Raw genomic sequence first — 23,233 nt, 5'->3', positions numbered from 1 at the left:
TTTAGCTATAAAATATAAGATGACAGACAACCTTTCATGTGCTCAGAATCAGGAGTTATCCCCAAGCCTGTGCTATTTTTATCATTTCCACTTTTAAGAAGCCCTGGCTAACACGACTCCACTTCCCCAATACCGAGCAGCAGACCCAAATGTGAAAAAGTGGACATTTTCTGTAACAGGGGAGAGTGGAAATGGAGTCACAGCAGTTACCTCAAACCACGTGGCTGCCACAGCCATCTTTTCACCTCTGCAGTAAACAAACCCCTGTGGCTGGCCCATATACGAAGCGATTCCTTTGAAGAGTGCTCCGCATCTCTGCTCTCTTCAAGGGTTGATACCAACAACACCACTACTTTGGACTAACACTTGAAGGTCCAGGTCGCCCAAGATGACTCCCATGCAGCTGTCACAACCACTTTTGGCCGTTTCAGAAACCATCCTGTTCTTCAAGGCAAAGCCGTTTGAAAGACAAGAGATGCACAATTAAATCTAAAGTAACAATATGAAATAGAGGAGTTTACACTACCATTTCCTTGCGTAACGCAAGCTTACAGGATACAGAAGACACAAATCTCTGTTTGCACACTATAATCTGTATTAAACAGACGCTTAAGAAGTCAACAAATTCAATGTGTTAAGAAGCAATCTTTTAATAACAAAAGCAGAACCATACTTTACTGTTAACAAATATTTTGAAAAAGGCTTATAAAATTAAATCTAAGCCAATTATTTGGTGCATCTGCAGCTGAGAAGGAAGTGTCAATACTCCAAACATCTGCTCAGTTTGCGTCCTCTCCTTTCTTACAGAGGAAGTGCTAGCTTCCCGTTGTACGAGTGACTAAGGGAGCAATAAGGTATTGCTCAACAAAAACTTTTTTTAGATGGTCACAGACTAAGGCCAAAGAAGAAATCCATTCGTTAAGCACCGTTACCAACATGGAAGCCTGTCAGAGATACCAGTTTGACTAGCACAGCTTTCTTCCTTGTCCCCCATGTCTAGGGGTCAGCAAACCACCAGGCGCGAGGCTCGTGAGAGCAACGAAACCGAACCATCGTGGAAAGCGCGCTGCAGTCACACTGGAGTCAGCTGATGCCAGAGGCTGGACAGCAGGAGGACCTCAACGTTTTCCATAACGAAGCTGAAGGTTGAAAGAGGATTCCCAAAGCACTGGAAGAAACAGAACACAATGCCAACAACAAGTTAGCTCACTTTCAAACCAACATCCTTTTACAGGCTCAAGCTAGGAACAAAAAAACACCCTGTATCTTCCCCTTGAGGCAACAGAGCTATGATCCCCTCAGCACTGACACCATGAAATAGGCTCGTAGTAATCATTAAATATTAGCCAAGACACACAAAAGAAGAAAAACCCCTCTGGGAAGCCACAGCTCCAGCCTTGTGCACTCACCCCCTGCGTCCCCGGCGCGATCCGCTCAGCTGGAGGCCAGGACGCTGGGAGCACTCACAGGCCACAGCACCCGCAGCACCTAGGCACAAGCAGGACGGGTTAGGACGGCGTTTCTCTGCGCTACAACTCCTCCAGCTGCTCCGAGCACCGCGCCGTCAGTGCTGAACAGGCTGGGGAGGAGGGTAGCATATTTTCTCGACTCAAACGTGTGAAAACTGAACAGACAATCCCCCAAGACCGGCCCGTGCTTCCAGGATCCATACTCTAGATGCCATCTAAACAGTTCCAGAAATGAAGATTAGGCTAAAACAAATGGTGCAAACTCCCCTGCACCTTCTCAACCCATCCCCCGAGTATTCTGCTGGGACTCGTGTTATCCTCGCACAAACCCTCTTTTCATGAGGCAGCAATGACAGGACTCATTTACTTTGAGGGTTTTACTTCGGCCCTCCTGGCTTATATCATAACCTCAAATATTACATTAAAAAGGCTTTTAAAACATAACATTCACAGCAGCGCAGGAGCTTTCCATTGCAGCCAGCTTCTTCCCTGCCTGTTTGCGTGTGGCACCTTCCCATTAAGTGCATGAGTTAAGATGTAGATTAGCAAGGCAAGAAACCTTTGCCCTTGGCATCGACACTCAGCTGTGACAGGAAACTTCAGGCTTTTTTTCTACGAAGCGTAGAACCACTCATTGCACATTGGCAGGGAAGTGCACATCTCCAAACTATACACATTTTCTCTTAGATAAGCAAAAGACTCAAGTGTTTATAAATATGAAAAGTTCAGCAGCTGGCTAAAAAGTTAATTCTCCAGTCTCACTTAATGAGCTTTGGGGAAAGTGGTAGGGGGATTTGTTCAGAAAGTAAAGCAGAGTGTCACAGAAAGCAGGACTTGCCAGACGGGGCTCCCTTTCGTCCTATTTTCTGTCTCTAGATGGCTGCTATCGGCAGGATGGCAAGGAACCCTCTAATGGGGAGCTACAAAACAACCAGGATGAGAAATGTTTTCTCCGAATCTTGCAGTCAGAAAAATTAGCCAATTTTTACTTTAAGTCCCATGACTTCTTTCTTTGTTGTGAAAATATTGAGCGAAGCATATCAGAACACTTTGGAACACAGACTGCCTTCGGATTTTGTCCAATTCCCTGAACAAGGATTTTTTTTTAGCAGGAACACTGCTGTTACAGTATTTCAATACTTTAATATTCACTAATACTCGTCTAGTCCAGTAGCTTAAGGTTTAGACTTAAAAAGGGGATTGATTCGCTTGGCAGGTAAGCACATCGGTTGTTTTCGGGAGCTTCTGCACCGACTATTTGCAGTGCCTGCTGTCGCTCTGCAGCCCCGGCTCTCCCGAAGGCAGACTTCTCCGTGTCTTTACAAGATACTACAGAAGGAATTGTGCAACGTCATATTTGCAAGATGATACAGAGCTACCCAGTTCTCCACCTATGTAGTTATTAAAAAATAAAAATTCATGCTGAATGGAAAAACAATCAGACCCTTTTGTCTGCAGTTCAGCAGAAGTTGTGCTATGTAACAGAGTGGTTTTCAGCTTGCGCAGTGAGCTGTCTAGATTGCTGCCATCCCTTTTGCGTACCTCCTCCCTCCTGTCACTTACTGAGAAAATTCTCAACAGCTACAACTTAATCAGAGCTGTCTCTGACGATCAAGAACAGAGCGATTCTCCAAGAGATCACAAACGTGGCTGAAACCAACAGCCAGGCTGAGCTCTACCCACAGAGAGCACTTGCGCTCACGCTGCGGGTCCGCCGGAGCTCCCTGCCGCTGCCCTTTGCACCGTCCTCACCCGCCCCCGCTCACATGGCTCATCCTTCCCTAGGCAGAGAACATAAAAAGTCCAAGTTAAGAGAACTCATAAGCCGCAGCTGGCTCTGACCGGATCCATAAACGCTAAGCGCTTCTGCCAGCGCCAGGCCCTCGTGCCTGCAAACCCTTCCACCTGCGCAAGACAACGAAAATCCCTCTGGCGCCTGGTCCCAGGGCGACGGAGCGGGGCGGCAGCGCTGCCTCCCGTCCCAGAGGGAGCCGCTCGCAGCCGTGCCAGCGCTCAAGCCTCTGCTGATGGTGTATGACGCTGTATACATTGGAACCAGTAAATGCCTCATTGTGATTTTTGGCCACTTGGAATATTTTTAGCAATTTGCCAAGGTTTACCCTGTGATTTATTATGGAGGAAACAAACTCAAGCACTAACAAACGAAAATATGTAAACTCTGACTTTTCAAGTCAATAGAAAGGTATTCAGCTCCTTAACACCCGTTAGAGGCACGCAGTTCGCTGCAGATTCAATTGCTGGAAGCAACAGTTTGACTAAGAAGCAACTGAAATGTAATCGAGGTCCCTTCCAACCCTTCCCATTCTGTGATTCTGTCATATTTAAGTTACTTAGAGATTTATACGAAAATATGTAAACTCTGACTTTTCAAGTCAATAGAAAGGTATTCAGCTCCTTAACACCCGTTAGAGGCACGCAGTTCGCTGCAGATTCAATTGCTGGAAGCAACAGTTTGACTAAGAAGCAACTGAAATGTAATCGAGGTCCCTTCCAACCCTTCCCATTCTGTGATTCTGTCATATTTAAGTCACTTAGAGATTTATAGTGAAAAATTCCATATACGTGAAAAATTCCATATACGTGATACTTTCCAACTGTCATTCGTAAAACTGTGCTCTGGATTTGTTGGAAATTCAACAATTTTTTTGAAATATATTTTGTATCGCCTTTTCACAAAGGCCAAGCGCTCCAGGTATCTACCATCTAGAACTTCATTACCTCAAATTACTGTATTTAAGAAGTTAAAACACAGTATCATGAAAAAACATTTGCAATAATGAAATACACAGGGAAAATAATTTCATTTAGAAAGTTTGAAGCGCTGGAACTACCTGAAGGTATAACATGAGATACAGCAAATAATAATTGTTTTAGTACAGTACTCTCGGATGGAGAGCGGGTGTCATTAAAATGAAGGTAAACTTCCATTTCTGGTATGGAAATTCAAGTGGATGCTACTGCAACACACCTCCTGCCCACGAGAGAATGCTTTATAAAGCGGCCATCCCAGCGTTCTCTCTGGTTAAAATACTGAAGCAATCTATGAATAGAATTGGAAGTGTTAGTTCGATATTGAATACCGTTTGTTTCATACAAGTTTTCTGAATGCTTCTGAAAACATCAGGAATGGGATCAAGAGCACAATAACCTAATAATTAAACTAAAGAAGAATATTACTCATTAGAGTATGATTGGGAGTTAATGTTAATTCTGCCTAAAACAGCGGAATACCGGTAGATGGTATTTCCTTCTCAGCTGTCAATCGCAAGAGGTTACACAGAATTCACTTCTTGTCTGTTCATCTCGGTGCCATTTCCACTCGTGCCAGCATTCAGCTAGCACAGCGAGTGGCAAGAGCGCCTTTGTCCGTGCCTGCCACCACCGTGACCTGGTTGGTGGAACGATGCAGCAACGTGCACGCTTCTCGATCATCTTTTCAGCTGACCAGACACAATCCAATCCATCCTTTCCTATCGAAAAGAGGCGAAAAACACAATGCCAAACAACCAAACCCTGGGAGTTTTTTCCCCTGCACTTGGACACGTACACTTGACATTCAAAATGCCATTATGCAAAGCCAACTAACTTGTACAAAATCTTTTTGTGGTTCAAGCAATCCAGCAGAGAGAACTTCACCAAGCAATTCTTTGTTAGCATAACATTTGACCTTGTATCTCTCTGGAAATCGTACAACTTTGCTAATGCAGTCCTTGCAGACTTACCCAAGCAGATAGTTAGACCCTAGTAACTATGAACCCAGCCAATTATGAGCAGCACTGAAATTTGTCACTGGCATGTCCAACTGCGTTTTCCAACATAAAGATCAACAGAACTGTGTGGAAATGAGGCCCCACTCTCAGACCTGCATGACTTGGACGCTGCAGGCTAGAATCGCTAGCAAAGCCAGCGCTTTTAGGAACAAAGTATGCTTAAGAAAGACGACTTACCTCCCAGGTCTCCATTACCTGCTGCATTAGAACAGCAAGAAAGCCGAATGCCTTTCACCCTCTATTTTGACTAGCAAAGCTAGAATAAACGATGCATTGAGAGTTCAGAGCTCTCTATTTGCCACTCCGCTCTACTGCATGAGAGCCATAGTTCAGTAACGGCCAAATATGCCGCATGGCTTAGTTTGAGAAGCGGGGAGGGGAAGCTGCCTATGCAGCTTCTCTAACAAAGTAAGACAGCACAGCTTTCAACGTCCGGGGAAAGATGACAAGGTTACAGCCAGCAGCAATATTAACAGATAAGCACGGAAAAGAAACCCTGACAAGAGCAGGGCAGAGGGGAGGAGGAAGGAGGTGGGCACAGAAGGCGCCCGTAAGAACAAATGGCTCAACAGCACGTATTTAGAGATGTTTGAAGCAGCACAGATTAGAAACGTATCCAGCTAAAAGCCTGTTTGCTGCTGTCAAGTCCAATTTCTACACTTGAACGGGTACTCAAATGACAGAACTGTGGTCACTGAACGTGTTCTCAATCTAATAACTGGAACCAGATGAGATATAAAACCACCGGTCTAGTTCCCCAAAGGCAAGTGACAGCTAACTGACTTCTGAACCCGGCTTGGAAGTTACTTCACCTCCATTCTCATCCATTCCGTTCCCATCATGCTACTAATTTCCAGTGCTCACCAAGAGACCTGTTTTTCCTGCAGCCCAGCCTGCTTTTTACTCACTTCTCAAAGTCTTCCATCAACAAATTTACTTTCTGAGGCTCTTGCACTGCAGTCTTCCACTGCTATGAGAATAAAATCCATACTCAACACAGCGCTCTGTGGCAAAATTTCTCAGGTGCCAAAATGCGCTCTTACCATAAGAGTGCAAATTAAAGCCATGGTGTGTTACAGCAACAGTTCGCCTTCTTGTCAAAATAGACATTTTGCCCAAACTTCAACAAGTTTGTCACTAACTAGATTCTTACAAAAGGAGATAAAATATTTCATGGCCCACAAACATGAGACTGACCAGAGCCTGCTTCACCATGGACCTTGAAATTCCCACAGATCCCCCAAGTTGTCCAAGCAAGCCCCATGGTAGAGACAATACTTACAGCTTTAGCGAAAAGGACCATCAGCTCAGGGAACTGGTGCGTGAGGAGGGCGAGCATGGCCGAGAAGGAACATAGGCCTGCTGTGAAATGGATGAAAAAGGGAAGCTCCTTCTGTGGGTAAACGGAGACTTCATGAAATGCTGAAAGGAAAAAATGAAGGATATTGACATTTGATAATCGAGAACAGTTTTCCAAATTATTTACACAGTCTTGTAACGCGGTTCCAGACTTTCAGAAGGAGTAAGTGTGGACTCAAGACTATCGTGCAGCACATGTTAGGTCCCAGTACTTAAACTTCTCGAAAATTTTTCCCCTACACTAATGCTTGCCTTCATTATTAACAGCCATCGCATCTTTCTCTTCCCAATCTTCTTTTTCACTTGCATGGGCTTTATTTTTGAAGCATTTCATCAGGCTTAGTTTTCTGTACTGACTCTTCTAACAGGACAGAGGGAAGAACTGTAAAATTCACAAGCTGTCAGAATTACCCAGACCAATTTAAACAATTCAGGTGTTTTCAACCCTCCGAAGCATTAATCCTGTTACGCGAAGAGAACAGCACATCTCCCCATCCTACAAGCAGCTCAGCAAGTATAAAACAACCATCACGTTATATATACACGCCAGGTAGCTCCTTAATACTTTTCAAAGATTCCTGGTTAGTAGGCTACAGTAAATTTTTTCAGAGCAGCTGACAGAACAGACCTCAAAGAAAACAGTACCAGGACTAGGTTATAAATTCTGTACATAGCAGCTCCTTGCAATTTCCAATCTATGGTAACGAAATCAAAAGAAGGTGATCAGACAGGCTACGGGCGGGCATATGGAGCTTTCAGCACTCAACACTACTACTGGTTACCAGCTGAGGACCTGTTTGGTGAATTTGCAATTACTTAGTGGCCCTGGATACCAGCAGCTCTGACTTTTATCCCATGATTTTAAAGGGTTTCTAAATGAAGAAAAAAATAGTTTCTATAGACACAAGTAATTATGAAAGGGCTGCACACATCCTGATGAGCCATTTTTAAAATCTAACAAAAGCCTCAGAATTTCAGTAAGACTTCTCACAGAACAAGAAAATACAATCGTATTCATTTGTAAACTGAAGGCTGAGGAGGAAGACGACACTTTGTCCTCCCCATTGCTGTTTCTGAACGCTGGCACATGAAAGCTACCACTGTAAGAGCAAGCCCAGCAGAAGCAGCTTGGGCTCTCGCAACTCATTAATGGCAAAGTGCTTGGGTTTTGTGTTGCTTTTAAGTATATGATTTCGGCGCACAACTAAGTAGCACGTTTGGAGTTCCACATCTAACATCCACCAGAGATGTGTAATGTTAGCTCAGATCTCAGTTCACCTTCTCAACGGGCAAGCAGCGCCGTCATGCAGCACGTCAGCAACGCGCTCCTCTCCACTGAGCAACCAAAGCCAGCACGTGTCTGCCACGGACACTGTCACGCTCCCACACTACTTAGAAACTCACCTGATTTTTTTAAAACATGGAGCAATGTAATTTAGGAAAGGTCAGAACGTAAGTTAGGAAAGTAAAAAAAAAAAAAAGGATTTTTTTTTTGAACTTGTTTTTCCCTACATTGGGAAAATAAAATGAAAGCCAAAATAGGTAAGGACAAGATAATTCTGTATGTTCACAGCCATTTGAGAATTGTTACCAGTCAGACCAGTACAGGATTTTTGAATCATTAATTTGGTCAACATTATTTTAGATAGATAAATTTAAAAAAATTAAGTGTCAAGATTTCTCGAGGAAGTACTGCAATAAAAGTGTTAAGATGATTTTATTTATGGGTAGTTTTATATTTAAAACATAACAGGAATGCGTGAGTGATCGTGTTGAAATATCTGCATGTGTTGGTGTTTAATTATGCTGGGAAGTCTACAATTTAGGGTTAGTCGCTAACCAAGGAATTCCTTGTGCAATATCCTGTGTAAGTGAGAAATGAGTAATTTAAAGCAGTCTGGGGGCAAATTTAAATTACACATTTTAAATATAACTTCAGGCTTTTAAATAGAAACACGTATGTGTAGTTTTCCTTTCCACAGCTGTGGTCTCAGTGGGTCTGCTGGTGCTTTTGCAGTAGCCCTTTCCAGTCCCATGGGACTTGCATTTCTTCATGATGCAGAAGTCCACCCCGAAAGGGATTCTATTAGCATGTACAATTAACAGTCCAATTCTAGTCTAAATTAATGCTATTTTCCTAAATAGGATGAGCATGGGCCCTAATGATTTAGTTTGTTTACCTTACCTAAAGAAAAAAGCCATGTAGGCTTCTAAGTGCATAAGGTAACCTTGAAGTAATGGGCAGCTGGAGAAGACTTACTTGTCAGTGTCAAGTGTTAGTACAAAACCATAAAAATACCTGCACGGATAAAAAGGTCCAGGAAGCAGCAGACAAGTGTGTGCCAATGAATTAATGGCAGAAAGCAATACATATTCTATGAAGCTATAGATTAACCAGGGATTGTCGGTAAGATCCCAGGCAGGTTCTGCCAGATATCCAAATGCAGGACTGCAGCCATGCATTTATTCCCTCCTAAAAGGAAACAGCTCCTCTACACCAGTGGTCAAATCCATGACTTTTAAAAGAAGTCATTTAAAGAACCAGTCCATTTTGTTGTTCTCCAAGTTGGCCAAACTTCGTCTGAATGTACCACACACAGACTTCATCTCTGAAGGGCTTATGCTATTACAGAACCAAGCTAACATTTACCACACATACACATGTCAAGTGCTTCAGGATCGTCTGGGAGGGACATCAACAAATAGCTGAATCCCCTTCACAGGAAGCTCAAACTAAAAAAATCACAGTAAGGTAAATACAGAATACCACAAACTGAACACGTCCTTAGCTCATGTTTTATTATCATTACTGCTTAGAAACCACTTACTTGGCAACAGTTCTCTGTCTGCCGTTTCTGTGCAACTCGGATAGGGATAGAAAAGGTGACCCTTCTCTAACGGGTACGGGATCATCCTAAATGCTGAAAAAAGAGTGAGTGACGTTAGATCTGTATCTAAACCAAGTGACCAGCTTCTCACAGAGAGAACCAGTCGCGTCTGAGGTGAATAAAGGCACAGAGATTAGCCTCCAGTACAGAACAAGATAAAACAAGGAGGGATACTTACTGCCTTCCCATGTACAGTGCAGCAGATTTAGAGCCCCTTCTATCCTCTTCCAGTGCTGGAGGTGAAAAAAAGCATATGCAACTGCCTCACTGTCCCCGCGCTTCAGAATATGCTCTGGAGGTAGCACTAAGCTTTTCATTTCTAGTAAATACTGGAAGTAAAAACAGAAAGCACGCTTGGTTACTTGGAATCTTCCAAAATCTTTAATTGCGAAACACAAATGATGACTGGAGGCACAACCGAGCACATCACAGGGGGCCCACTCCCACCTGCTGAAGAAACAGCCCGATCCCGACACGGCGCCGACAGCCCGCACTCGCGTGGGGCGTGAAAAGCAGCACAACTCACAGCCGTGTGTAAGACTCTTAACTTGGGGGTCTCACACACAAAATACCAGGGGGAAAAAAAAAAAAGCGTTTTCAGTAAGGCAAAATAAAAATAACTATTGTGGAATATACATAAAGCGTACTGCCACAGGTACAATACCAATGAGCCACACGGTTAGGCTAATAAAAACCCCACAATGGCCTTTTTGCTCATCGTTGAATCACTGGAAGTTTCAATGTGGCAGGCTAAGTACTTGCTAGCTCTCAAGTACGAGTAGCAAACCAGAAAGTGTCAGCATGCTAACCAAAGGAAGAATAATAAACCGAGCCCAGGAAAATCTTGTTTTAATGTGGTTTTGCTGCACTACCACAAAGCATCTCTGATTTCAGATTTTTTCAGTTTCAGCCTTCTCCCTACATCAGCAGAGCATCTGATGCACAGAAGTGTCAAAGAACACCAGGATTAATCATTTTCCATTTCCCTTGGAACACAGGACAGGCCATTTTGTTTTCTGATGGCACATTTAAAAAAAGACAGGCATTCATTTGAACTTCGCTGCTAAAAACAGATGAGTAATTTTTACAAGAATGAAATGACAGTTCCAGCTCGAGTATTTACCTGCAAGTTGCTCTCTCCTAGCATATAGTGTCTCACTCAATAACAGCCAAAGTTAATCCCCATCTTTGATCAATGTAGCTGGCAATTCCTTTGCCTGTCTCCCAAAGTGTAAGAATGCAGCTAACTCGCCGATTTATTTCAGCAGATGCCACAAACTATGAGATTATTTACTAATCCAGTTTGAGGACTTAACTTTTCCCATTCAGATTCTTGAAGGAATGTAGGAGGGGTTGTGCCCCGGCCAAATAAAGCACATTTACTGCCTGGCTAGGTTCTTCTCTTAGTGCCTTGGGCCTACACTCCGGAGGGTAATATTCTTGCTAATCCCCTCTAATCCTCTTCAATTTTTTTTTTTTTTTCATTTTTTTTTTTTAACACAGTAAAGGATCACTCACACAGGGCTGCTGTGGGAAAATGGTCTCAAATATCTAACCCTTGACCTGACTCCTCATGCTCTCTGCAGTGCCCACTTCTCCATTGTACCAACTGCCCAGAGAGGAAGGCAACAGCAAGGCGCAGTGATGATGATGATGGCCCCACATGCCAACGCTGAACTCCACGCTTTGGCTGCCTCTGCACCCATGGTACCACATAAACAGAAAGATTCCAGAGTCTGGTAGGTTTTCATGTCCGTGTTTAACCATAAGACAGGCAAGGTATCAGTACTGAAAATATCCTGGTGTTTGCAGATTTAAGAAAGTCTTTCTACACAAAAAAATTCGTAAGATATCCAGAAGATGACTAGGAAAGATTGTTTTATACATTACCAAAGTGTAGTTACAGATCTCTAATTTGAAATGGCCTAAGAGTAGCCATTTTCTAGCACTGTGAAATGCCTTCCTAACTTTCCAAACAAACCCCACCCTTCTAAAAGCGTAACTCAGAACAAAGAGAAACAAACATAATTTTATTTTCCTTATGCAAATGATGTTATGTGCAAAGACAACCACTTTCATCAGATGCGAGAACAACGGGATTTCTACTTTACATACTCGTTTGCTTTTAGTCCATGGGACAGAACAGACTGCAAATTCAAAAACCAGATTTTCTTCCCCACTAGTCCACTGTAACCCATTGGGCAAGTTACTTCACTTGTTTGCTTTGACTATGAGCATCTCAGAGCTCTAGAAAGCCAGCACCAATAAAATTCTGCCCTGCTATCTCATAACTTGGTGATTCGAGGCAATACTGTAATAAAAAAAAAAAAATCACGAAGACTGGACAGGTATACAGTGGGAAGAGAAGGTCAAATTACTGAAACCTGGACTCAGTTTCTGCGATTGTCTGTAGAACTATGGAACATACTTTGCAAACAGCCCGTTCGAAATGATATCCAACTTCTTTAAAAAGGTACATAAGGCTCCTGAAACAACTGAAGGATATACAAAATAAAAGAACTTTTAGATAATGATAATGCGTTATAATCTTCTTCCCCTAAAGGCAGAGGCTAAAGAAAAATCTGTCTGAGACTGTCTGAAATGAACTTGCTACGCTCTTGATCAGTCATGCAAACAAGCAGCAATTTCTCCCAGCAATTAGCTTTCTCAGTGCACATTCTATTAGATTGGACAGGCAGACAGAATAGAGCGGCTGGATAATTCGAGCCTTCACAGCAATAGTCATTCGGACTCCATGATCATTTGCAGAGGATTAGGTCCGGGACTAAGCCAACCTTCTGCATTCAAGGTTTCAAACTGAAAGCATTACAACACTGGTACAGTAAAAAGCAACCTAAGATTTTATTTTCACACAACACTCAGTGGAATCTGTATCTTGGCCGCTTCAAGTAATGCCAGACACTAAATTACCGCCTCTGGCAATGCTGACTCTTAATCTTGTTTACATGTGGATGAAGAAAATAAGTGACTGTAGATCTTTCAATAACCCGGGTTCTGGAGCCATGCGTGGAAGCACAGCAGAAAAAAGTATTTTGAAATACTATGAGTAGTTATTGTTTGAGAACTTAATCTGGCTTCAGGGATTTTAATATCTAAATTTGTATGTAATAATGCTTGCCCTTACTCAACAAAAGGCCTTCATTAATACGTCACTGGATTTTCCAATGAGTTAGAAAATTTTGAGTTTAAATTTTTTAAACAAAACACAGTTTAGACATCACCTACTGCAAACAAGGAGTTCTGACCACCAAACATTTATACACAAACACTAGTGTGTTTGACAACTCAACGGCTGCAGTTATGACCACCATCAAGAAACCTTGGGGCTAGAAAGGCTCAAATGAGAAGATGATAACGTAACACGACTTCTTTCAGAAGACACTAAGAGTTGGTCCAGTAGGAAATAAAATACTCTTACCTTTGGAACATGAGGGTTAAATTCCACAGCTCTGTGAATTGCTTCCACAGCATTGATTTCTGCTGTACTGAGCCCTCTTTTGGAGGCAGTTTCTGGGGAGAACCTGAAGGAAAACACCCATGCTGAGCAAAAGTAAATAATAAATACAAACCAGGTGTTTATTTGCATTGTAAGCTTGGAGCTCATTAAAAATTTACTGATTCATCAAGAAAGATAAACCCTTCTAGGAGACAAATGTTTATGTTCATGTAGGTATCCTGACTGCCATCCATGCCCATATAACAAAGTTATGTTTAACTTTTTTAAGCTTCATGTCAATCACATAAGGTATCTGAGTGCCCAGTCTTTCCTAAGGTTAGTACAACATCACCTACTTGGAGGTAAAGCTGGAATCAACTGTGCAAATACCCCAGCACAAACGTGAAACACCAACATGAACCGCCACAAATCTCCTGCACCCCATCCACAAAACAAAGAACTGCTGAACATCCCAGGCATGACACTGAAAACAAAATCTGTACAAAAGCACATGTGCATCTGCGGGCTCCTGAAAAACATCTTCACCTGTATTAACTTTATGGATGATTAAAAGAAACTTTAAATTAAACTACACCCACACATACCACATGTACATATAAATACACTTAACTTGCTCTCAGACCTGTAACTGATGCATATTGGATTTAGGCCTTTTTAGCTATGTTTTACAGCATAACACAAGATAAGCAATAAACCACTGTTTTCACAAATATGCTTGCTTACCTTTCTGAAACAGCTCTGGCTTTTAACAAGGCTGCAGTGTAACATATTGCTGCCGATTTTGGAAGACTGATATCTGTGATAAAATAAAATAATTAAGCTGTAGTATTCTCAGACAAGACAAACATTTTAAAGCCACATCCTTTGAGCTTACGGATTTTTACTTGGGCAGCAATGAGTGTAACATCTGGAACACTTCAGCTATGATTAGAAACTTCGAGTTTTTAATCTGAGACTGACTGGTGACCAGGAAGAAAACTGTGCAAAGAAATCACAGTCATAGTTAGGTGGTTAAAGAGTAATTTTTTCTTCTATACGTACCAAGACTGAAACTGAATTCAGAAAGAAATCTGTGTGTAAGTACACACTTCAGAACAGTGCCGTGTTCCTGTATTAACCCACAAAGGTTTAAAACAAGCTTCTAGTCTTTACCTGATTTTGCAACCCTGCACTAACACAGGGTTTTACATCATACTGAGAGAGACACTGACGAGAAGCTGACCAAAAAAATTCCATTACAGACAGGTAGACAAATTTTAATGAAAATGAAATTTCCATTATTTTCCAGTTCCACGGGGAAAATTCTACTAGTCGTAGGTTTTGTAGAATATCTGAGGCCAAGCTTGAGCTGACAATTACAGATTAGAAGGTTAGCACTCCACAGTCCAAGTTTACTTTAAAAGCAGACAAAGTCTGGGGTCTAATTCCCAAGTACCATGTTGTGTACAGTCAGATGGCTCTTGCTTTTTTTGTAAATCCCATCATGGGCTTGTCCATCACTTACTAGAAGTCTGGCTGTCGTGTCAAGCAAAACACAGGGGCGCTACAGAGAGTTTGAAGCTCATACTCATTTTTCCAGATGCTTAGGAAAAAAAAGTCAGCAACACTTCCATAAGACAGTGTCGCAATTCCTGATGTTAACATAAAGAAGCACCAGGAAAAGAGCAAATGGTTTTGTTAAATTAATAAGATTCCACACAGAAAAACACAGATGGTCAAGTAACTGGAACAGGCAGTGTGCTAGGGTGGCCACGCACATGGGGCATAGGATTTGGGCAAGAATGTTGTACTTCTGATTCCCTGAAGCAATAAAGAACAGAGACACAAGATAGAACACGCCAACTTCTCAAGGGCGGGGAACGATCACCACAAAGCACTGCTTCTATGTCCCTCCATTCTGAAGAGGATTTAAGGGACAGCTTTGACAGCAGCACTTCGTATACTAATGATGTGGGCATTAACGAGGTGGCAAAACTCTGAGGACAATAAGAAAGTAAGTCTGTATTTTATTAACCTTTATCTAGACCTGCACAACACCTGAAGCGTATTAGCTGAAATGGAAAGTGAAAGCAAACCACCACCATTTAATGGACCAAAGCTTGCATACCACTAATCTCTGGCAAGCAAAAGGTCTGCACGTTACTAATCTCTGGTGAGCAACCTCAGTATTACAGAATCACGAGGCCAAGCCTGGAAGATGACAGAAGGGAAAACTACCTTTACCAGCTTATTTACATCAATTACTTAGGGGGCTCTGTGCTGACTGAAAAACGCTGATGCATTTAGGCATAACAAGGGATGTAGGAGAGATTAAAAAATTAAAACAATCCTTAAATTGAAGCAAAGTGAGCTGGAAGATTTCTTTACAGATTAGAAGTAACTTAAAAACATAAAAAGTAATTTGTATGCAATTTATCTTGCCTAAATTTGACCTCACCATTCAAAAGAAAAAACTTGACTCGCACTCTGGAAGCGCCTCTGTTGCCAATGAAGGGAATCGAGTCAACTAGCTGGGATCCTGGGCAGACATCTGCATTTGGACAGGCACATCTTGCCTATGCTCTTACACAAACCCACCAATATTTCCTAGTAGGCACCTACCATCATATTTCGCTAGAACTGCTTGGACATCTGCGTAAGCCTGTAACTCCAGCAGTGCCTCCAGGAGGTTCTCATGAATATTCAGCATGCTGAGAAGTGGAAACTCTTTCATCAACTGCAGATCAGTAAAAAGGAATAAATTAAGCACATATAGAATTGCACTTGAATCCCTGAAATACTTACTAGAAGTCAGTACAATAATTTAGATTTTTCAATGTTCTCTTCTTTTCCAGTGTTAGAAACTGGCACATAAGCAGCATGAAAAGAATTGCATCATTTCTACCTCACATTTTTTCCTATATTCACCTACAGGAAAATAAGTATACTGAGGTTCATATAATACACTCTCAGCCCAAACTTGCACAACTCGCACAGTAAGTTGGTTTGGTCGGTAATATCTTCCTATGAAAAAAGAACTTATGATACACCTTGGGCAAGTGAAAGAAAAATTATGACAACATCTAAAGTTGGTTATTTTGACAAGTTAGTCACTGAGTCAAGCATGAAGCAAACTGGACAACAGAACTGCGAACCTATGACATTATGTTATATAAAAATTTAAAAACCTACATGTAGGAACCAAAAAAAAAACTGTTCTCAAAAAAATCATGAATCATAATGTGCAAATCTCACTGAAAAATAATTTAATTGGATTCATTATACTGCCTAGAAAGGAACTTTAAACCATCAGTTTGGACAATGTAACTGAAAACAAGAGTTGCTCACTTTTTTTTTTTTTTACTTACATCCCTCATCATTTTTACTGCTTCTCGTATTCTTCCAAGTTTTCTTGCACACATAGCTAATCTCCTTTTCACATAGACCAACACATTGGTGTCTCTTCCTGATTACAAAGACAAAAAAAATATTAGTCTACCCATGTCAATCTCTACCTCTTCTTCCCATTCTCAAAAAAAAAAAAAGGCATCAAAACCCCCCCAACCTTTTTCCTAACCACATGTAAAGGCATAAAATAATTACTACTGCTGTCCCAAGCAAGGCCCAGCTAGACCAATGCCAGTAACTTTTAACTAGGTTAAATGACAAGAAAATTCTGGTTTGGTTTTGGTTTTGGTTTTCAAACTTTTGGGTGGAATAAAAGAAGGTGCTACTGATACACACTAATTGCTTCAGCAGTCTGCTCTACCTGTCCAGCTTCCCAAAACAATAACAAACCGAGCCTCAGAGAGACAACCCCCAACGAATACCCAGCCTAACTGCCACCTCCTAAGTTTCATTTGGGTACTACAAAAGATCACACAGCACGCCACACATAAGCGTAGCTACAGCAGCAGGAACTGAATTGGGAATCAAACTAGAATCACTAATTAGAACTTAAGAGTTTATATGATTCAAAAGCGCTTACTCAGCTGTGCTTCATGCTGGGGACTTTGGGAATGGCAGTTCTGAGACTTTCTGTAAATCATTTCTCCTGCTTTCAGAGCCTGCTTGAAATACTTCTCAGCATCTACAATAGTTGTTGCTTCTTCCTCAGCCAGGAGGACGTAGGCAGTGGCACAACTGTAATAAGGAAAAAACCCACTAATTAGTCTGAGGGACAAAGTTTAGTATTGTTTGAGTAAGTGTTAAAAGCATTAGAAATGGGCAGTTTTCACTTATGTTTAATATCTAAGCACTGACAATATTAAAGTACCAAAATATTGACTTGAGTTTAAATGGTGAGTGTCAGGAAAACAGAAACCTTTTCCATTTTAGAGAAACACACACACATTTGGAGAAAGAACAAAAGAAAGAATTGTAACAGCAAGTCAAATTATTTTCCTTGAAATAATAAAAATGTTCTGGTAATTGTCTGGAGAGGTTTCTTTGTGTTTGGTTTGCTTTTTTAAAACCAGGAGGTAGACATTTTACACAAAAACGAGACTACAGAACCAGACAGATCACAGAAGTGCACAGAATTCTTTGGTTTGTGTTATAAGAGTATTTTAAATCCCTTACAGGGGTGGCACCTGTGAACTCCAAGTACAGTATTACCACGATGCCATCTCTGAAACACGATCTCATGTTCAATTTGGACTGTTCCGTATCTGAACAAAATTTCTCATTTGTTATTGCTACTGATATAAAGATTTAAAAAAAAAATTCTTTCCCAAGAAAAAGGAAGAACAAAAGCTATTTTTTATAGAACAGTTCAACACTTCAGCACAACTGACAGTCCCACATGCAAATCTCAGGCACAGAAGTTGCCCTTAAACTATTCAGAACTTTGCTAAAAGTAAACGATTAGAGCAAGAAACTGATAGCGTGCGCCGTATCGCTCCGCTTTATCTTTCACACTAGAAACACAGCAATTGAACTTATACTCTAAACTTACTCATTGTTCAACTCTAAAGCTTGGTATGCTGCTTTAATCCGGGCTTGAGGGTTTCTCTCTCGCCACGCTTTCTGCATAACTGTTGCAAAAACATTGAAAGGCTGGTGAGGGACAGGGACACCGGCGAAACACCTGGGAGCCAACGGAGGCAACGCTGGCTGCTCATGCCTCAGCTCTACATTAACATTCACTTCCATTTTGCATATTCCTGTTTGCTATGTAAGTGTTGGAGGGAAGAGTAAACAAGCGTTTTCATTCCAGCATGACTTTCTACCACAAGCAGCAGAATCTTGCAACTTCTCATTTACACCCCAAATTTAATTTAAGAAAGCAACACCACCAGGAAGATTATTCACTGACCATTTAAGAACTCCTACACGGAGAAGCAAAGAGAGCTTACACAACCAGGCAGATGTACAATTTCTAAATTGCTACAGATTTTTGGAAACATTTCCCAAGACTTGTTGAAAGCTTGGCAGGAGCAATTGTTAAACACAGACCTGCACAGAATTTTAATTCAAGCTTTCAAACAGAACTTCAAAGAAAACAGCGATATAAGCTGTGTCTTGCACAGGTACGGATTCATACTGAAGTATTTCGACAAATACCAGATCACAAGGGGTTAAACAATTTCTTTTTAAATTTACAAGACACATTTGAATGGTGTAACATGGCAAAGCCAATTTGAGATATACTATAATAATTTATCACCTTCTTAGAAAGTGTTCTAGGAAACAATTAAAAAGGGTGAAACCTACCTATTCAAAAGGGTCATTTGAATTACAGCTTGAGTCCAAAATTAAGGTCGGATAAGGAGCAAACAAAAGTTCAACGCAATGACTCTACACCCCTCCCCACTATGCTTCCATGAGGGGAAAATGGAAATCCCAAACTGAAAACCAGCTCCCAGCAAAAGAAAAACACCACACTTGGAGCTACCATTTTCTGTGCACTAAGAGCTCTCACACTACATAACAGTTCTGAAAGAACTCCAAAACCTTACGTTCATGGAGTTACATATCTGGCCTATCTCAAGCACGATAAGAAAACTGAAGAATCTATACATGTTTCTTTTGGAACAAAACCTGCTGTCCAGCAAGACTAACGTGGAAAAATGTTGGAGTTTTCTTTTGGAAACAAAATATTAGTCTTGGCTTCGTAAGCGAGACAATACACTCCATTTGTGAAACAAAAACACATCATTCATATCAAGCATGTCACAGCCAGCTGACAAGTAACGCTGCCGGAACTTGACAAATCGACAATGGTTCGCACCCAGCCTGACAATAACCAGGTAGAGAACATTTTCTGCACTGAACGTGTGGAACACAACAAAAAAATTCCAGAGACTGCACTATTCCTCACTAAGGTTTAAATGAGACCACATCTTTGGCTGTTGAGAGTACAACCCAGGTTTTCAATACCGTGTTGTTAATTATTTGAAAAGCGTGTGGTCTTAAAATTATGTCAGGATCCTGACAGCATTGAACTCAGTAGAGAAAGCACAAGGTCAAAAAACATCTTTTCACTAAATACATCTATTAAACCTCCTTAGTAGTTGAGAAAGGCTATTGTTTCACAAAATATTTGACACAATAGCTTGTGCTACCTTAAAGTATATTAAAAACAGCCACTGTTGCAGAGTGTAAAGTTATATCCCTGGCATATACAACATTGGTACCTGTATCTGAGGGCCGAAGGGCATCTGTATCACACGTGAAAAAGTTCTGATGATCTTGAGCAGACAAATTCATGTCGTAGTAAGTAAGAGGCTCCTTCCCAGTCACCCACATGTATCTTTAATGGGAGAAACTTCAGTAAGAGGCACTCTAGTGAACAGCAATGCTGATACCAAGGGGGACAGCCAATGAGCCTAACAACCAAAGCTAGTGCAGAAAATTCTTACTAAAGGACTGGAGCTACTAGCCAGAAGTTTTCAAGCACTACTGCTCCATAATCTGTACAGGTTGCCAGAAGGCTTCCTGCAGAGGGGAAAAAAAAAAGGCTTTTTGATCCTTCCAACTCGGGAACTGGCTTTCTAGGAAGCAAATTTTCCTATGAAATAACACAAGGAGACTTACAACACAGCCATATTAGTTTAATAGAAGAGAATTTAGATTCAGAATTTCTGTCTCAACTTCTGAATGAAGTTTTTCTCCTACTTTACTCTCAAAAAAATTTGATGATGTTACAGTGGTATCTGCAGTCTTAATATTGAAACTGCCAAAGCTTGGATAGGTGCCTTTTAAACACAGGATTGGCATCGACCACCCCATAACCCTGCAGGTCTCGGCCGTCTCCTGATATTACTAGTGCAAGCTCTGTAAAGAAGTCATGCATGTGCCCCCAATTAATTTTAAGAATATGCAGTGGAAAGTAAGATAATTAATACCTGCTATACTCTGCCCCTCTGAAAAGATTGAGAGGATTTCGCCACACTTTGCACTCTGGGGAAAAAAAAAAACCAAAACACAACACTTTTGGAATTAAGAGCACAGGAAATACCACCTTGACTTTAAAATGCAGTAATGCAAATGCAGTTTTACTTTCAAAAGCTGCTTTAATTTTATTGGTGTACAACCTAAGCATGATCATACGATCATCTTCTCCCTAAACTTCTGATATCCCACAAATATTGTTGCTCCCCAACACTGCTGGGGTACAAAAGCACATGGTGGAAAGATAAAACCCTCCTATTTACACTCATGCAATGTTTACCTTGCACATATTCAGAATAGTACAGATCTGATGTTACTGAAACAGTTTTGGCTAAATGTGTAATATATTTTTTAAAAGATGTTTTTTATAATATATGTTTTAGATCAAGGATACATTATTACTTACTTTATCTTTACCATTATTAAAAAACCACATTGTAAGACGTAGGCCTTTCTCCAGTTACTACCAACACTAGAGTCAAAGCCATTTAACAGCCAGTTCATGTGAACCAGCCACCTTGAAGCCGAGGGAAAACTGCTGAGAAGCATTAACAACCACCTGGCATATTCTGCCTGCTTGTCTCGCTCTCTCCAGCTGAGAACGCTGCTGGTGCTGGAGGGTTGTTTTCTACGCCACCGATGAGGGGCCTCAGATGACTCACGGAAACCTGCTCAATGAAAGACGTGCCATATTTTCGGAAATGCCACCATTCAAACACCTGTCACAGGAGAAAAACACACCAGAAGTTTCCTTAGGCAACACCCTTCCAACACAAAGATCAGAGACGAAAAGCCAGTTGTTCACAGCCAGGACCATCCCCTTGCAAATGACCAGAGATTCAACTTATCCACATACAAACCGATGCTAATTATCTGCTGTGGCCTGTCCCGTCATGCAGGATCACCCACATAACATGAGAGAGATTGAAAAAAACCAGTAAAATTTTAGTCAAGCATATGTTCCTCCCTCCCCAATTCACTAGGATAACTTCTAAACCCTTCCAGAAAGTGCCTGTGCAGGGAAACTGCGTAGAGGCAAGAACTGCAAGATGGGTGCAGTTTTTTCATTTCACAAAAAAATTCTAAAAAAATAAAGCACAAAGTGGACAGTTAAACCGACACAGGCTGCCAGTCAGAAAAGTCCAAAGAGGAAAGGTTGAATTTGCAGCAATGAAGTTCACTTACCAGAAATTGTGGGTCAAGAGCATTTGTCTCTCTCTCTTTGAAGTTATTAAGAATACCCGTGTACCACAGCCCTCAAGCACTACACCACACTCTCAGCCCTGGACCAACTTGTCTGAGTATTTTCATTAGCATGCAGAAAGAAGCGATGTTTAGACAAACTGTATTCTTCGTTAAGAAACATTGCTGTAAATAGTGGCTGACCAATCACCACTTTTTTCTCTTAAGAGCAAACCTACATAACATAAAAGACCTGTCACAAGCAGAATCCATCTCCTTGTATGACTTCCCTCAAATCCTTCAATCAAAACCCAAGCAATATGACTTACAGCAGACAAGTTGTTTCTGCCACATAAGACACTTTTTTTTAATATTGGCTAAAAAAAAAAAAAATCACTTATGAAATAGATCTTGCACATTCTGCTAAATAGGTCGAATTGATGAGATTATTTCCTTTAGCTTTTAATGCCAAAAATAAAGATTATCCCAAATGATTTGTATACAGTACCACAGTCTGCATCAGGGTCAGATGATCACCACTGCAGAAACAGCCGTGCTAGCAGAACTGACCACGCAAGCCTGCCCCATTCGCCTCGTGCAAAGCCACGTCTGTGCCCACTGTCAGCTGAAGAGGAGCTGAAGTACCGGCTCATTTTCACACCAAAGTCATTAAATTACATGATGACACAAGTAAAAAAAGCCTCCCAAAAGTTACTATGGGAAGCTAAACTCTTAATTACCTGGTTTAAAAAAAGATAAAACATCTCAGTGTTTTCTTTACACGAGAGGTCTGCAGAGTTTGCACATACACTTTACATTTTTAGTGTATCTACTTATACACACCCATATACATATACATACGTGTGGACATGCACCTCCTTAAGACAAGCCTGAGTTTCTAGAACAGGTACATTTTCCTTAGACTCACCCCAACACACATAGCAAGAGCACGCACAATACATGAGCAAAGCTGCTAAATAACAAGTTCCTTCCTAGCACAAAGGCACCCTCTAGAGTCTGATAAAAAAAAGCCGATTGCATCTACCCCTAATGAAAGCATCCTAGAGGTGCTAAAGTTGTTTAAAAAGATAAAAGCAGACTACTTACAAATATCAGTCCAGATATAAAAGATGAAGTCACTGTAAGGGCAAAGTAGAATTTTGGAGTCAAAGTGCTTAAGAACACAGTCACTGTTAAGAGAAACAAAAACAAAGACTTGACAAGCAGAACCAAAAAACACAAACAGCTTTTTATTGAGCAATGCAGAATGAAATACGCAAATATATAATACGATACAGCCCTAGCGACTTTACAGATAACGTTACTATGTTGGAGAATCCTTTCCATATATTATTTTGTCTGTAACCCCGCTGACAGTGAATAAGGCTATATACCCAATCGAAAAAGCTCAGTGTAAGTTCTTAGACAAAGCAGCCCATGGCCCATGGTTTCAACCACCTCACAGCTGGTGGACAGCAACAAGCCAATTCACTGCCTTATTTCATTTTAATCTAAACTGGAGACGTACTGTGTTGATGCAAGTTCCTATCAAGTGTTAAGAACCTACATTTTCCACAGACCTCTCCTTCTTGGTATTCACAGCAGGAGGCAGGGGATGCAGTTTTCTAGTGCTACTCTGACCATGTTTTGGACTCAAGCTGCACATCAGCTTTGTCACCCGCCACGAGCCCA

At 41.2% G+C, this 23,233-nt stretch overlaps 1 protein-coding gene across 3 annotated transcripts; it reads right to left on the bottom strand.

Annotated features, from left to right (window-relative positions):
* Nucleotides 1–650: 650 nt before the first annotated feature.
* On the bottom strand, nucleotides 651–20,997 carry ST7L (suppression of tumorigenicity 7 like). 3 transcript variants are annotated; one of them, XM_035894877.1, is made up of 14 exons: nucleotides 20,919–20,997; nucleotides 20,314–20,368; nucleotides 19,603–19,718; nucleotides 17,922–18,000; nucleotides 16,953–17,107; nucleotides 16,333–16,430; nucleotides 15,587–15,701; nucleotides 13,709–13,781; nucleotides 12,947–13,049; nucleotides 9,686–9,836; nucleotides 9,448–9,540; nucleotides 6,543–6,682; nucleotides 1,410–1,488; nucleotides 651–1,168 (listed from the first exon to the last, which is right to left on the bottom strand). In XM_035894877.1, the coding sequence occupies exons 1-13, from the start codon at nucleotides 20,923–20,925 to the stop codon at nucleotides 1,435–1,437; spliced, it is 1,239 nt and encodes a 412-aa protein (XP_035750770.1). In that variant the 5' UTR covers nucleotides 20,926–20,997; the 3' UTR covers nucleotides 651–1,168; nucleotides 1,410–1,434. The 3 variants fall into 3 exon arrangements, with proteins under 3 accessions (XP_035750770.1, XP_035750771.1, XP_035750768.1); XM_035894878.1 differs by lacking the exons at nucleotides 651–1,168; nucleotides 1,410–1,488 and adding an exon at nucleotides 1,535–1,684 and having other exon boundaries at nucleotides 9,686–9,740; XM_035894875.1 differs by lacking the exons at nucleotides 651–1,168; nucleotides 1,410–1,488 and adding an exon at nucleotides 3,855–6,230.
* Nucleotides 20,998–23,233: the final 2,236 nt, after the last annotated feature.

Source organism: Egretta garzetta, unplaced genomic scaffold (assembly GCF_000687185.1).
Source record: "Egretta garzetta isolate BGI_Z169 unplaced genomic scaffold, ASM68718v1 scaffold245, whole genome shotgun sequence".
Lineage (NCBI taxonomy): Eukaryota > Metazoa > Chordata > Aves > Pelecaniformes > Ardeidae > Egretta > Egretta garzetta.
The sequence above is the reverse complement of the archived record's forward strand: the minus strand, read 5'-3'. Positions and strand labels throughout refer to the sequence as shown.

Excerpts from the sequence above, each read along its gene's own strand:
- ST7L (XM_035894875.1), bottom strand. Across the intron at positions 13,050-13,708 it reads GCCAGAGCTGTTTCAGAAAG|GTTCTCCCCAGAAACTGCCT; the intron begins GTAAGCAAGCAT and ends GTTTTCCTTCAG. Across the intron at positions 6,231-6,542 it reads TGGTCCTTTTCGCTAAAGCT|CAGTGGAAGACTGCAGTGCA; the intron begins GTAAGTATTGTC and ends TTATTCTCATAG.